Source organism: Rattus rattus, chromosome 1, assembly GCF_011064425.1.
Source record: "Rattus rattus isolate New Zealand chromosome 1, Rrattus_CSIRO_v1, whole genome shotgun sequence".
NCBI lineage: Eukaryota > Metazoa > Chordata > Mammalia > Rodentia > Muridae > Rattus > Rattus rattus.
The window spans coordinates 4419501-4434190 of record NC_046154.1 but is presented as its reverse complement, the minus strand read 5'-3'; the positions used below and the strand labels follow the sequence as shown (position 1 = coordinate 4434190).

At 50.9% G+C, this 14690-nt stretch overlaps 3 protein-coding genes across 5 annotated transcripts in view; 2 read left to right on the top strand and 1 right to left on the bottom strand.

The window, feature by feature from the left end:
• LOC116891772 (ubiquitin-conjugating enzyme E2 R2) overlaps positions 1-14690 on the top strand; it is a 618378-nt gene that overhangs the window by 555685 nt on the left and 48003 nt on the right. The window lies entirely within an intron of this gene.
• Noc2l (NOC2 like nucleolar associated transcriptional repressor) lies at positions 560-12509 on the top strand. Its single transcript, XM_032892515.1, has 19 exons — positions 560-894; positions 1010-1168; positions 2055-2229; positions 2312-2440; positions 3859-3979; positions 4066-4156; positions 5112-5190; positions 5305-5415; positions 5683-5796; positions 6436-6624; positions 6800-6939; positions 7767-7878; positions 8823-8936; positions 9327-9428; positions 10490-10633; positions 10758-10871; positions 11150-11285; positions 11738-11827; positions 12078-12509. The coding sequence occupies exons 1-19, from the start codon at positions 635-637 to the stop codon at positions 12176-12178; spliced, it is 2481 nt and encodes an 826-aa protein (XP_032748406.1). The 5' UTR covers positions 560-634; the 3' UTR covers positions 12179-12509.
• Samd11 (sterile alpha motif domain containing 11) overlaps positions 12225-14690 on the bottom strand; it is an 18097-nt gene continuing 15631 nt past the window's right edge. For 2 of the 3 annotated variants that reach the window (XM_032892479.1, XM_032892488.1), the window contains exons 9-14: positions 14299-14414; positions 14105-14183; positions 13516-14027; positions 13246-13367; positions 12978-13088; positions 12225-12861 (exon numbers count right to left, since the gene is read on the bottom strand). In XM_032892479.1, coding sequence (XP_032748370.1) covers positions 12619-12861; positions 12978-13088; positions 13246-13367; positions 13516-14027; positions 14105-14183; positions 14299-14414 — 1183 coding nt within the window. In that variant the 3' untranslated portion in view covers positions 12225-12618. The remainder of the gene's footprint in view (positions 12862-12977; positions 13089-13245; positions 13368-13515; positions 14028-14104; positions 14184-14298; positions 14415-14690) is intronic. The other variant, XR_004386835.1, reaches the window with a different exon arrangement.

Here is a 14690-nt window from a genome sequence, read left to right as displayed (position 1 = left end):
ACACACATTATTTGAGCATTAGGCGGATGGGGGCTGCTAGGGTCTGAGAGGTGCTGTATTATCCATTGACACGGATACAGCATTCTTGTCACACCCAGGCTCGCCAAGGAATTGGGTGCCCTTTGACTTAAATTTATTTAATTTATTTTATGTGCACGGGTGTTTTGCCTATTTGTATATTATATAAATTACGTGTGTGCAGTGCCTACGGGAACCGGAAGAGAGCATCAGATCTCCTTGGACTCAAGTTACCAACAGTTGTGAACCACCCCGTGGACCCTGGGAATTGGACCTCCGTCCTCTGGAAGAGCACCTGGTGCTTTTAAGTCCGAACCACCCTGGTCGATCGTTTGGTCGGTCTGCCTGCCTTCCGTTGTTTACCGTCTGTCTGTCTGTCTGTCTATATCTGGTCTTTCGAGACTGAATCTCTGTGTAGTCGTTGCGGTCCCGGAATTCGCTCTGTATCCCCTGGCCCCAGACTCAGAGCGCTGAGAAAAAAGGCGTGTGATCCGGCCAGCCCCTTACTTTAAAAAAAAAAAAAAAAAAAAAAAAGTCTTTTTCCTGGGCGTGGTAGGCAGGGCTGTTGGGATTTTCAGCCTTGTTTCCCGGGTGGGAACGGTTGTTAAGGTATTTTATGGAGGGTTTGGAGCTGTGCGAGCGGGTCGCAAGCGCTGGTGGATTCGTGCGGAACTCAGCACACCTGCTGCGCCGAGAGGACGAAGGCACCCTCCCGCCCCGGGACCGCCCGCACTCGCGCTCGAGAACCTTAAAGCCACCAGCGGGTAGGACGGGCGGGGCTCGCGAGAGGAAGTCTGGCGGCGCAGGGCATTGTGGGCCCGGAAGTGCGGCGCATGCTGTTTTGAGCATCATGGCTATGTCTCGCTCTCCACGGAGGTGAGTTGAGTAAATGGGCGTCCGGACCCCCGGCAGGCGCTCGCCCCCAGGGTTCTTTACGTTTCTAAGTGTGGTTGGCGGGCTGGCAGAGGTCTTGACCCGATATAACTTGCAGGCGACTGGCGGAGTTAACAGTCGACGAGTTCTTGGCCTCGGGCTTTGAGTCGGAATCCGAGTCGGAGCTGGAGGACATTAAGGAGCCTGCGGCGAAGGAGAAAAAAGGGCAAAGAGCCGTCGCTAACCGGGAGCAGCGGGGCGCGCGCACCTCACCCAGGTGAGCGCCCGCCCCTCCCTCCGGCCCCGCCGCACGGCGATCTGCTTCTGTAGTTCTTTGGTCCCCCAGCTGTGGGTTAGCCGGCTTTGGGCCAGTGTGCGTTAGAAGATAGTGTAGAAGCCTTTTAAAACAAACAAACAAACAAGAAAAGCACTTGGTCCTGGATAAACCAGTGGGTGTGTTGGAGAAAAAATAACTATGGGTAGTAGGGGAAAACAGAGACGGGAGGGCGTGTTTGCCAGGGCAGAGATGGGTGCGGGGCTTGATGTTGAATGATGACAACTTGATCGCAATTTGAGCAAGAACTGCAAAGAAAAAGCAGGCAGCCTTGGAGGAATTGGAGTAGAGAATGACTGTGGCAGAACAGATCCAGGAAGGTAGCAAATCAAGAGTGACAATAAACGGGCCTGGTTCTATAAAGACTTTTGGTAAAATGGGAAGCTGTCTCAGGGTTGAGCAGCGAATTGACATACAAAAGGGGTCTCTAGGGTTGTGATTGGAAGAGTTGCAATGTTGGAAATGGAGAGTTCTGAGGGGAAGTGCACACATGGTTTGGAGTTGTTGTGGGAGAGCTAATGACAGTTTACAACAATGCGGTGAGCATGGTAGGTACACAGCTGGCCAGGGAGTGCCCTGATCTTAAGCTGAATTTGAAATGGTTTTGTTGAAACAATGTCAAAGGTGCTGTATATGTGTGATTATGGAAGAAAGATGAGCCTGATGATTTACCTCTGGATAATCTTCATGCTTGGTTATTGGTCCTTCCAGGAAGGGGATATATTAATATGGCCTCATTGAGGCAGCAACCAAATTGGCTATGTGGGAGGACAGAAAACTCCTTCCTCTGTTGGCTTTTCACCAGCTTTATTGACACCCATTTTCTCAGCCTGCATAAGGGGCGTGCTTCTGAGCACAAAGACCAGCTCTCTCGGCTCAAGGACAGAGACCCTGAGTTCTACAAGTTCCTGCAGGAGAATGACCAGAGCCTACTGAACTTCAGTGACTCAGACACCTCTGTGGAGGAAGAAGAGCAATTCCACTCCCTGCCAGATAGGCTGGAGGTGAAACCTGGCAGACCTGGGCATTGGGGCACCTATGATTTCTGTACTCTTTCCCAGCTTTGTTCTTTTGAATCTGGTACAGGAAACAAGTGAAACGGAGGAAGATGGAGGAGAGGACAGTGACACATTGCCCAGAGGGCTGCAGAGGAAGAAGAATGAGCCTGTACCTGTGACCCTTGCCATGGTGGAGAGGTGGAAGCAGGGCGCCATGGTGAGAAGCAGTATAAGTCTCCACAGGCAGGAGACTCTGACCTGGCCTCATTTGAGGTGTCTGAGACAGTAGGTGAAAAGAGTATGTTTCTGGAAAGTGAGGGTCTTTCTAAGTGCCAGGTTCCTCCAGCTATGTCTCCCAATTTGTAGTGTGTAGTCCTGCCTACTTTCTTCTCATCCTCTCGGGGTGCTGGCCATTGCGGGGTGGGTGTAGAGTTTGTTTCATTTCCTGTTGCTTTAACAGGATACCACAGACTGGGTAATTTGTTTTTTGTTGTTGTAGTTTTTGTGCGTGTGTGTGCGTGCGTGTGTGCGTGTGTGTGTATGTACGTATGTATGTATATGTATGTATGTATATGTATGTATGTTTCACCTGCATATATGTTTGTGTACCACATTTACGTTCATAGTTAACAGATGATTGTGAGCCACCATGTGGTTGCTGGGAATCAAACCTGGATCGTTTGGAAGAACAGTCAGAACTCTTAACTGCCAAGCCATCTCTCCAGCCCCAGACTGGCTCACAGCCCTGAAAGATGGCAGGTCTAAGAGCATGGTGGTAGTCTTGGTAAAGGCCTGTATTATGATCCTTGTTAAGTTATGTCTCTCTTGAGTTGTTAGATAGCAAGCCCAGGACGTGTACATTCTAGGTCCTAGCTTTCCTGAGGCCCGAGTCTGTCTCTTGTTTTGTTTTTGTTTTTGTTCTGAGACAGGATCTCATTAGTTGTGGCTGTCTTGGAGCTTGATATGTAGAACTGTTTCTGTTTTCTGAGTGCTGGGGTTAAAAGTGCCAAACTTGTTCCCAGTGTTTGTCTTATAAGTCAGCTAATGCCAGCATGGAGACCTGAACCTCATTTCATGTGATCTTGATTACTTTTGAAAGGCTCTATTTCCAAACACCACCAAACTTGGATATTAAATTTCTACTACATAAGCGTTTTGGACCATAGTCAGACTTTTAGCATTATTTGTTCACTGGGGAGTAGGAAATGAAGTCAGTGTCCTATGAATAAAGGAGATCACTATGTAAATCACCCTGTGGCTAACCTTGAACTCTGTGTAGTTTCCTTGCCTTTGCTTTCCCTGTGCTGGCATCATAGACATCAGCTATCATGCTTCGCTCTCATATTGGTTTCTTTAGGGAAGGGAGTGGAAAGGGGGAATTCCTAAATACTTTCTGGAGTGGTTTGTAATACAGCAGTCTCTCCCCTGTCTTCCGGGATTCCTGAGACATGTTCTTCCTGTCCAGATGGGTTCAGTACCTTTTTTGTTGTTGGCTCATGGTCCAGTGATCTTAGGTCCACAATTGCTCTCGGCCTGAGACTGTGGGTTAGGAGCGTCTTTTCAAGTTGGAGGAGGTTCCTGGAGCCAGGTACTGTGAACTACTCCTCTAGTGATCTTGATCTCTTGCCCCTTCAGCACCACCTTACTCCCAAGCTGTTTCATGAAGTTGTACAGGCATTCCGGGCAGCTGTAGCCACCACCCAGGGAGACCAGGAAGCTCCTGAGACTTGCAGGTTCCAGGTCACAGACAGTGCTGGTGAGCTGGGGACAGGGGACCTGGGCCAGGCTTCAGTGTGAACCTATGTTCCCTATACAGGTGAATAACACTCTTATTCCTTGCAGTGTTCAATGCTCTGGTTACCTTCTGCATTCGAGACCTCTCTGGTTGCCTTCAGAAGCTACTGTTTGCAAAGACAGTAAAGGATAGCAGCCGGTAAGGGGTGGCCAGGGCTTTTGTCATTAATGTACAGGAGGTCACAGAAAGGCCTAAAGCACAGAGAACAGCTGATAAATACAGATGAGTCATGAACTGAGAGTAGACTCAGCTATGTCTTGAGGCAGCAAAAACAGAAGAGCAAAACCTGAAAGAGAAGATGGCTGTTGGTTGATGCATTGGCAGGATGTGTCCATTTAGAGGCAGCAGAGAATGAGGGGTGTAAGGGAGCCTCTAGATGAGGAGGGTAGAGAATAAGCCAGGTGCTTGCACAGAAGCCCAGGGCAGTGGCTAATGCACCCAGACTCTGGGGAGCCGTTGTCATGGAGGGGCAGTTCGGGTTGCCCCCTGAATTGGATACAGTGCTTAAGGTGTCGCACAGATGAGATGGCGTTAGTTTAGAAACCTGGAAGGTTAGACAGTGGGGCATCTTTATGGACTCTGTTTTTTTGTCCTTGGTACAGCTCTGTAGATTTTGGTAAACATCTGCTGTGTACTAAGCACCCAGACACTTATGGAATAAGGCGTGAAACCCACAGGGAATTAATTGCTGTTGCCAAGTGCTCAGCTATTGTCAGCTAAGGGTCTGGAGTTTATCAGCACATTTTTTATGGTATGTGGCATATACAGGTCCAAGACACACAACCTGGAGCAGCAAGGGGTGACTGGTTAGGTCCCATGGGTCTCCAATGCTGGCTATGAGTTTGAATGGATAGAACTACAGGGACTCAGAAGAGAAATATATCTGAGAAAGTCCAAGGAAAGATACTTGGGGAAGTTAGACTTGAACTCGGGCCAAGTTGGTGGCCTGTGCAAGGGGCAGGTGTTGCTTTCCTGCCAGGGTCAGTCTGGGCTATACTCAGGGAGCCCCTTGGCTTTGGTGATTGGGTTATCTGACCTTGTGCTTGGGCAGAATTGTCTGAATTTCAGGATTGGGTGGGTGTATTCCCTGCAGGATGCTGCTGCCCTCTAGTAGCCCACTGTGGGGGAAGCTTCGTGTGGATGTGAAGACATATCTGAGTGCAGTTGTACAGGTACTGTTCTGGTGGGTCAGGAGTCCCAGGAGCCCTGGTCATGTCTGATCGTCTGGTGCTTCCTACACCCCAGGCTTGAATGACTTTGGGCCTCGTTATTCTCCTCTCCTTTAGCTGGTCGCCTCTCTGGCTGAAGCCACGGTGTCTGCCGCTGTCCTGCAGCATATCAGCAGCTTGGTTCCTTACTACCTGACTTTCCCTAAGCAGTGCCGAATGTTGGTCAAGGTAGGTTGGCCCGTCCTACTGTGTTGGTGTAGCTAGGTGTGCATATGCTGCCTTCTTTTCCCTACTCCTGGCTAGGACAGAGGTAGCATTTGTGCCTGTACTTGTTCCGCTCCTGCTGTCCTCTACCGCGCCAAGGGACCCAGTCTCAGCCCTCAGTCCTTTCAGGGCAGCATTGCTTAGTAATGTGAGAATAGGTTCCACTGAGGCGTGCCTGCTAGCCATGCAGGGTTCTAGGCCAGGAAGGGCAGTGATGTATCTTTTTCTCAGAGGATGATAGTTCTGTGGAGCACGGGTGAAGAATCTCTGCGGGTCCTGGCCTTCCTGGTACTCATCAAAATCTGCCGGCACAAGAAGGAATCCTTCCTTGGTCCCATCCTGAAGGTAGTGGTAGTCTTCTGTTTGTTCATTGAGTCTAGGTTGGGAATCAGCATGAGCGCCCGGCAGACGGTCTTGTTGGTTGATGGTCCTCATTGGGAGTTGACACCAAACTCTGATCACAGTTTTCTTACCAAGAAAATAGGGTGGTGATGGAAACAGACTCCATGGTCTTGTAGGTAGTGGTGGTAGTAGTGGGAGGGGGCTCTTTTCCCCTTGGGATGAGGATGTTAAAGGTATAAAATAGGAACATGTCTGAGGCCACAACCAAGATCAGACCCTGCTGTCCAGCTCCAAGCCTGGGGCGGCATCACCTGGAGTCCCGCTGCACAGACTCAGCATGAAGCACAGCATCTTCGTACTTCTAGGCCTTCAGTCCTGTCCTTGCCTATTCCCCATCTTACCCTTCTCTTACCCTTCACTTTCCTCTCTTCTGTATACCTTAGATGATTTGCCTTGAGGCTGGTGGGTGCAAATGTGTAGGCTGAGAAACATCAGAGTCTTTGAGTGCTGGGAACCATTCAAGATTGAGTCTGCAGCTGAGCTTGGGACTGCAGTTCTAATGGAAAGTCCTAGGTGTTGGCAGGGGACTTGGAGCTGGACAGTGGTTGCTCAGGTGGCTCTTAACTTTGGTTTGTCTGTCAGCAAATGTACATCATGTATGTGAGAAACTGCAAGTTCACCTCTCCCAGTACCCTCCCCCTCATAAGCTTCATGCAGCGGACATTGACGGAACTGCTTGCCCTGGACCCCAGCGTCTCCTATCAGCACGCCTTCCTCTACATCCGACAGCTTGCAGTCCACCTGCGTAATGCTATGACCACTGGCAAGAAGGTACGAAGTCAGACCCTTCTAAGCCAGTAGCCCCAGCCCGGGCCTTAGGGCATGCTGGACGTCACCTTCTAATGGGGGCGTTTAATGGGAGCAGTCTCCCTCAGCACTCTGGAGGGAGGCTTTGGGTGATTCTGCAGGAAAAATGGGCCTTAGATGTGGATGTCACTCTCACCAGGAGACGTACCAGTCTGTGTACAACTGGCAATACGTGCACTGCCTGTACCTGTGGTGTCGAGTCCTGAGTGCCCTTGGTTCCAGTGAGGTCCTACAACCCTTACTCTACCCTCTCTCACAGATCATCATCGGCTGTATCAAGTGAGTTCAGGGACAGGGCTATGTTCGATTATCCGGGCTTGGGGGCAGCAAGTTCCTCAGTTATTTGGCAGTGCTCTTGGTTTAGGGCAGAAGTTTCTGATCTGCTAGCTTCTGTGAACTACATTGTACAAAGAATTTTCTCCGGCGCCACACTTTAAATATTACCTTTTGTGTTTGTGGTTTCTGAGGAAGGGCCTGGGAAGATGACTGGATATAGATCTCAGCCAGCTGGGCTTTGCAGTCAGCCTCAACTTAGGTAAATAGGTTAGCTGTCCACAGTGGAGCGCCTGTGTGTTCTGAGGCCTGCTTGGGCCCTTGTGCAGTTGGAGGGCATTCACATCTAGTTCTAAGTGCTTTTGATATGCTGCGAATATGCTGTATACCTCTCTGGCTAGGAGGGGCCTCTGTCCTCCTGAGCTTTCTCCTGACACTGAAGACTGGGCTAGGAAGGGAAGGAGGCAGGTAGTACAGGAAAACAGAGCAGCAGGTGGAGAGGAGAGGAGGCAGCAGGTGGAGAGGAGAGGAGGCAGGAGTGGAGAGGAGAGGAGGCAGCAGGATGGCTCTAGGTTAAAGCTGGATGGGTGTCTTTCCAGTCCCACAGCTGAGCAGTGGGGCAGTATCCAAGGCCAGGTATTTTGGTTGTGCCCTCTTGATTGACGATTTAAATTACTGTTCCCCGTGGGTGCTATGCGTGCTCACCCTGTAGTAGTGATGAGGACCCTCCTGTGGCTGGAGCTTGTGAATGGGGAGGAGTCAGAGGCAGTGGGCAGTTAATGCTGATGTTTGGGCCTGGCTACCTGACTAGGCTCTGCTTCTTCTTTCTCCAGGTTGTTGCCCACTGCCCGCTTTTATCCGTTACGCATGCATTGTGTGCGTGCCCTGACTCTGCTGTCCCAGACCGTCGGTACCTTCATCCCTGTTCTGCCCTTCATTCTCGAGGTGACTGTGCTAGGCACAACTTGGGTTAGACTTAGAAATGTCTTGTGGAAACCACATCTCCTTCTCCGAGTCTGCCAGTAGTAACTTCCAACAATGGCCCTGTGGCCTCCTATCTTGGCAGTCCTTTCAGATCTGCGTTCAGTCTCTCCAAATCTCACACTTACTATGACACCTTTCTTGTTATCCTAGATAGAGCTTATTCTGACCTCTGCCTTGGTTCACTGTACCTGCCCTTGGGCTTTCACATTGGGTCCAGATTCACTGAGAAAGTGAACCACAAAGTTGACACCAAGCCCTCTGCTGACAGAGTGTCACTGCCCTTACTTTAACTTATGGGTAGGATAAAGGGGGAATTGATCTCAGTTCTATGTATTAGTTACTATCCTCTGCTCAGATAGAGAAAGAACATTCTCTGCCCCCAATTAATCATTAATCGTTGTATCTGGTTCAGCTTCCAGCAACTTGTTGCTACATAAGTTCTCTTGTCAGGACTTTCCTGTAGAACCTTCCGTCTATGCCTCTGCATGTACCTTGTGCCTCTTTACCTGCTCTGTGTGGGTGTGGGGGGGGGGGTCTCCTAGTAGTTGGGGAGGCATCCTTGGACCAAAAGATGGCTAGGCTCCTATTTTCCTCTTAGGAAGGCCAAAGTATATAGCCTGCAAAGTCTGTGGGGTGTGGAAAACAGTCTTTCCCCTGTCACTTGTCTCTCTCCTCTCTGTGTTTTTGTTGATGGTTATATCCACAATGCCTGGGATGCACGAGGCCTAGATCCATATAACCACTGTCTCCATAGCTTAGGGGTGTACAGCAGTCCTTATGGTTATCTGCCAGGGGCTCTGGAAGGTGAACAGGATCTGGAGGCATCTGTGGGGTTTGAGTTGTCTTTAGGTGTACGGCCTAGTCTTGGGGCATCTCTTTGGGTTGGGCTGACACTCTGTGGGTAGATTTTCCAACAGGTGGACTTCAATAAGCGGCCAGGCCGCATGAGCTCCAAGCCCATCAACTTCTCTGTGATCTTGAAGCTGTCCAGCACCAACCTGCAGGAGAAGGCGTACCGGGTGAGCCTGACCTCAAGGCCCTCTGGGAAAGGCCTGGGGCTGTGTTTCAGGCTGCTGGTATACAAGGGAGGGATTCCCATTGCTCTGCATTTGTGGTTTCTTTTGAGACCAGATCTCTCTATTGCGCAGCCTCACTGTCCTGGAACTTGTTATGTAGATCAGGCTGGCCTTGAACTCTCAGAGTTCCATCTCTCAAATGCTGAGGTTGAGGTTTCTGTAGTCATAGAGCAATGACTCTTTAATCTCGGTCCCTGTGAAGCTGGGTGTGGCTGCGGGAGGCTGTGAGTTCTGTTTTATAGCCCTGGTCTTGGAGATCGAGCAGAGTCAGGGTGAAATAGATCATGGGCTGCTGGGCTTCACCCTCTGATGGAGTTGGGCCTGCCCCCTCAGGATGGTCTGCTGGAGCAGCTGTATGACCTTATTATGGAATACCTGCACGGCCAGGCCCACAGCATCGCTTTCCCGGAGTTGGTGCTGCCTACTGTTCTACAGGTAGGTGCTCAGCACCCGACTTCCTTCCCTGGCCAGACCTTGGCCTCCTCTTTGTGGCTCACTTGGACAACCTTTTTTTTTTTTTTTTTTTTTTTGGAGCTGGGGACCAACCCAGGGCCTTGCGCCTAGGCAAGCGCCCTACCACTGAGCTAAATCCCCAACCCCCTTGGACAACCTTTTAATAGGTTTGTCTTCCCCTTATGTTCTAGTCCTAGAAGACCAGTCACAACACCATGTTTATCTAGCTACCTGGCAGCCAGATGCGTTGGTGCCAGTGCAGGAAGAGAGTGATTATTGCCTTGGTAACTTGAGGAGCTTTTCTGTAGGGACTGTGGAATTAACTTGTAAAGGATTACCAGCCCCTGACAACATTGGGCCACTTAATCAGGATCTCAAGGATTTACGGACCCTTCCCCAGGCTGGCTGGAGCCTACCATAGACTATGGAAGTCTAAAGCCTGGGTTGGTCTGGTGTACATTTTGCTTTCCTATGTGGTCCGAGAATCTGTTTGCTCTCAGCTCAGCGAGTTCCCATCTTGTTGCTCATATCTGAGCTATACCTGGGCCAGGCTCATGCAGACTAGGTGTTTGTGTGAAGGAGGAAGTCACATATATAGCTGTGCACATGTGCTCTATCCCTCTTGCTTCATGATGTGGCACTGGCCTCCCCCTGTGTCCTCTTTGCTGATGATGCCAGGTAGTCAGAACACCTTAGTTTTAGGCTCAGCATTTTAGGTGTATGGATGTGTGGATCCAGAGGAGGAGTTAGCAGATTTTCAGTTTTCAGTTAAAAACAAAATAGCAAAAAAAAAAAAAAAAAAAAGGTTTTATGGCTTCTACAGCTCTTCAGCTGCTTGCTTCTCAGGCTGCTGCAGAAGCACTCAGACAGCACACGAGTAAAACTCATGAGCTACGTCTTAGGCCCGTGAGACCTAATTAAGACATTGATAGCAGGTCCTTGTGTCTCCTCGTGATTATCACATGGCTTTTCACTACTTGGACCCCTCGTGGGTGAGGAGTGGAACTGTCACTGGAGCTGTACTGAGTCCTTCCTTTCTGCAGCTGAAATCTTTTCTCCGGGAGTGCAAAGTGGCTAACTACTGCCGGCAGGTGCGTCAGCTGCTGGAGAAAGTGCAAGAGAACGCAGAACACATCCGAAGCCTTCGACAGAGAGTGACCTTCAGTGTGTCTGACCAGCTGGCAGTGGTGGGTTGGGGCTTGGCATCTGCACTGGAATGGTGCTGTCTGAGGTCCCAATTAGGGTGTGGTTTAAGGGGGTGTTTAAGGGTTTCCCAGGATGATCGTGGTCCTGAATTTACTCAATCCTTAGGATGCTTGGGAGAAGAAGGTCCGTGAAGAGGGGACCCCTCTCACCAGATACTACAGCCACTGGAAGAAGCTGAGGGACCGTGAGATCCAGCTGGAGATCAGTGGCAAAGAGGGGGTATGGCTGGGGTCTGTGAAGATGGCCCAGTAGAAAGTGGCCAAGTAGGTTACTTGTGAAGGGGTCTGGGCTGAGGGAGTGAAGTTGGGAAAGGAAACAAAAGCAGCAGGGACAAAAGAGGTGAGTTTGAGTGAAGTCTGTAAACTGCTGTCCCTGCAGGGCAGCTAGCCCCACACATTGCTATGGGTGGTACCCAAGGTGGCCTGGGCCAAGCTAAGTTCTACCCAGTTCTCTTGGCCTCCCCACCCTCATTTGTTTTCTGTGTTTGGTCCTTGAAGCTAGAAGACCTGAACTTCCCAGAGATCAAAAGGCGGAAAGTAGAAGACAGGAAGGATGAAGACAGGAAAGAATTAAAAGACCTGTTTGAGTTGGACAGTTCTGAGGGAGAGGACAGCACAGACTTCTTCGAGAGAGGTGAGGCCTGAGGTGGGAGTGGTTAAGACTTGTGTGTGTCTGGGACATTCAGGTCTGGCTGGTGGGAAAACCTGTTTTGTTGTTGTTTTTAATTTTTTACGTCTCTGTTTTGCCTACGTGTATGTCTGTATCACAGATCCCCTGAGACTGGAGTTAGAGACATTTGTGAGCCTCTGTGTGGGCACTGAGAGTCAAACTCAGGTCTTTAAACCACTGAGCCGTTTCTCTAGCCCATCTCTAGATCTGTTTCTTATACTACTCAGTGGCCCCTAAGTTTAAGCTGGGCACTCGGTATCGGTAATTGTCACCATGCTGAGGCCCCCATATAGGTGACAGAAAGGGCTGGTGGCCCCCTTGCCACTGCTGAGACCTGGGCCCCGTTGGATGTCCAGAGGCTGCTGGGCTTGCCCTGCACCTGTGGTTTGCATGTGTCTGTGATGCTTCACTTGCAGGAGTTCCTGGGCTCCTGGAATCTCACAGAGGAATGAAAGAAGGAGGTCAGGAGGAAGAACATAAGGAAGATAGTGACAGCAGTTCAGAGGGTAAGTGGTTTCTGTTGTGAAATAGGCTGGCCCTGGAGTCTGTCTTAAGGCGAGGCCATGAGAAGGCAGCTCTAAGCCAGGCTTATGTCCCTCCCTGGGGTGCCAGGCCAGCTGCTCTGCACTCTCTAGCAACCAGCTATAGCACACTGATAAATTTAATTAAAGCTGTGATTAATTAGTGATGAGTAAATAACTTCTAAGGCTTTTTCATGATGTAGCAGAGTTTATGTAGCCTCTTCTTTCTCTGTAGATGGAGACACAGACACAGGGGTGGATCTGAGTGAACTGTGGCAGCTGGCTCAGGGACCACAGGATGAGCTAGAGGATCTTCAGCTCTCAGAAGAGGACTGAGGTCCTCCTGCCAGCTCCTGGAGGCCTTGAGGACAACAACTGTGCAGCAAGAGGACAGGAGACAGTAAACAGGGTTTTATTGTTACAGCACAACAGAACAAGTGTTCTAAGAGCCATTTTGACCCTGAAAGAGAACTATTTCTGCAGAGCCTTCTGCTGCCCCAAGCAGGAGGCTGACCCTGACCTACAGAGTTGTCCCAGTTCAGAGTGGGGAGGGTGGCTCCATGGCCTCTCCACTTTGTCTTTGGTTTGTCTGCAGACCTCTGCAGTTATCCCTAGAAGGTAAATCCATTACTTTCTTATTAAGTCATATGTTTTCCTTTTAAAAATACTCTTGGCATTTTTTGCATCTAAAAAGGGGAAATACCCTGGGGGTGGGGTGGGGTGGGGTGGGCAGTTTGACTGGGTCTTAGGGAGTATGATGGATGCCTGCTAGGTCATTAGAGAAGCTGGGAAGGATCTGGGGCCCCTGGGAGCAGAGCTATGGTCCCTGACCCATTCTCCTGCTTTGGTGAGGCTTGGCCTGTGGGCAGGTGGGTCCCTTCATACGGGGAGGTGGTGGTTGCTGGGGACAGAGGTTGATGTCCTGGGCTGAGCACAGGTGCTTGCAGGCTTGGTGTCTGCAGCGGCAGGGCCACAGGGAAGCTGGCCATGTAGAAGACACGGCCCAGGCGCTTGGCCACCTACAAAGAGATGAAGCTGGGTGAATGCCTGCTAGTTAAAGGGGCATAGGTACAACTCCAGGTACAAGGAATCCTTATGCCCTTTCTAGATGGATAAAAGCACTGGACATACTCACTTGTGCCCTGATCTTGAGGGCAGGCCCAAGCTTCAGTCCCATGGTGTTCAGAAGGTGCTCTTCTGTCAGTAGAGGCAAAGTTTCTCCATCTATTCCTTGTTCTCTGAATACCTGGGGACAAGTTAGGCCCATAGAGTAGAGTTGTACGTCTTACATGGAGAAATAACTCAGAAAAAGGAAAGTCCTTCTTTCGTGGGGTGTAGAGACTGGGACATTGCCCAGAACTGGGCCTCTTGGCCTAGCCCTAGGGACCTGCCACTCCCCTCACCCTGGCATACTCGCCACAGCCAGAAAGGCCCCCCACGAAGTTGCAGACATCATCTACAGTCCACTTGTTGATATCCTCAGGACCTGTGGTCTCCTCGTCAGTGAAGAGTCCCCCCATGGTGCCTGGAGATAGAAAGGATGTCACTAGGGCTTGGGCTTTTCCATTTCTTTGCCTCCTTCCCATTGGCTGGCCTTTCTCTTAGTTGGCTCAGTGACAAAGGATTTTTCTCCCCGTGGAACCCCCTATCAGTGGGTGGCTAGGGTTGCCCACCTGTGTGGAAGTAGGGGCTGACGGCCCCACAGGGGAATCCCAGGGGCAGAGGAGGGGGCAGTGTGGACCCTGATAGAAGCCCCTTTCCTTCTGCTCTGGTCCCTCCTGCTGGGACTTGGCTGGGAGTAGAGGCCCCTCCCCGGGCAGCTGCTATCTCAGGGTCCTCTCCATCTGAGTCCTTGGATGGCTCCTCAGAGACATCTTGAGCCCAGAGGCCAGCCCTTGTTGTCTCCTTAGGCTCGCTGGGCTGAGCTGAGGCAGCACCAAGACTCCCCTTTTGGGACCGGCTTCGGGCGGACTCCTTGGCTGGGATAGGGGGTCCTGGGCCTGGGGGTCCCTGGGGTGGCAGGGCCAGTAGTGGTGCTGAGCCGTGTTTCAAAACCAGCATGGAGCCACGTCGTTGGAGCTCGTCAGGACCCTCAGGGATATGCAAGGCCACCTCTGGCGCCAGTAGCTGTGGCCGGTGAACACTGCCCAGTTCTTTCTGCCTAAGCAACTCAGACATCTCCAGCCTGGACCAAAAGGACAGATGGTGGGAGTCAGCCTGGGCGTGCTTAAAACTACTCCCTCTGATCTTCCAGGTGCTTACCGAGCCAAGCTCTGCTTCCGTAGGAGCTCCTGTTGCCGAGCTAACATCTCAGCCTGGGCAGAGGGCAGGAAGCTGTAACCTGGGATAGAAAAACGACTGTTGACACTGGACTGCTCTGTTCTGCTTTTATCCAGCTGCCTAAAGAAAACCTCATAGGGATACAAACAGTTTACATACATACCCGACTTTCTCACCTGGGGTCTGACACAGAGCTGTGGGCATTCCAAAAAAAGGAGGCCGGAGATGGGAGCCCATTGTGATGTGGGGGGCATTCTGGGGCGACAGCAAAGGGGGTGGCTGTGACAGCTCCCTGTGGACAGCAGAATAGTGAGCACATGCCTGGCTCCATCTGTGCACACCCCTCTTTCCTGTGGCCACCTCTGGGTGCACCCCTGCTGACCCCTCTAGTTGCTGACCCCTCCGGTGGTCATTGATTTGCTGGTTATGACTTCGGCTTGTATACACACTCACACGTGTGCACGTGCTCACACACACACACACACACCCGGTCTAAGCAGGCAGCTCCAATTAATCTCCCTGTTAGCACAGAGGTGATGACCCTGTGGGCCACACTGCATCAGTAATT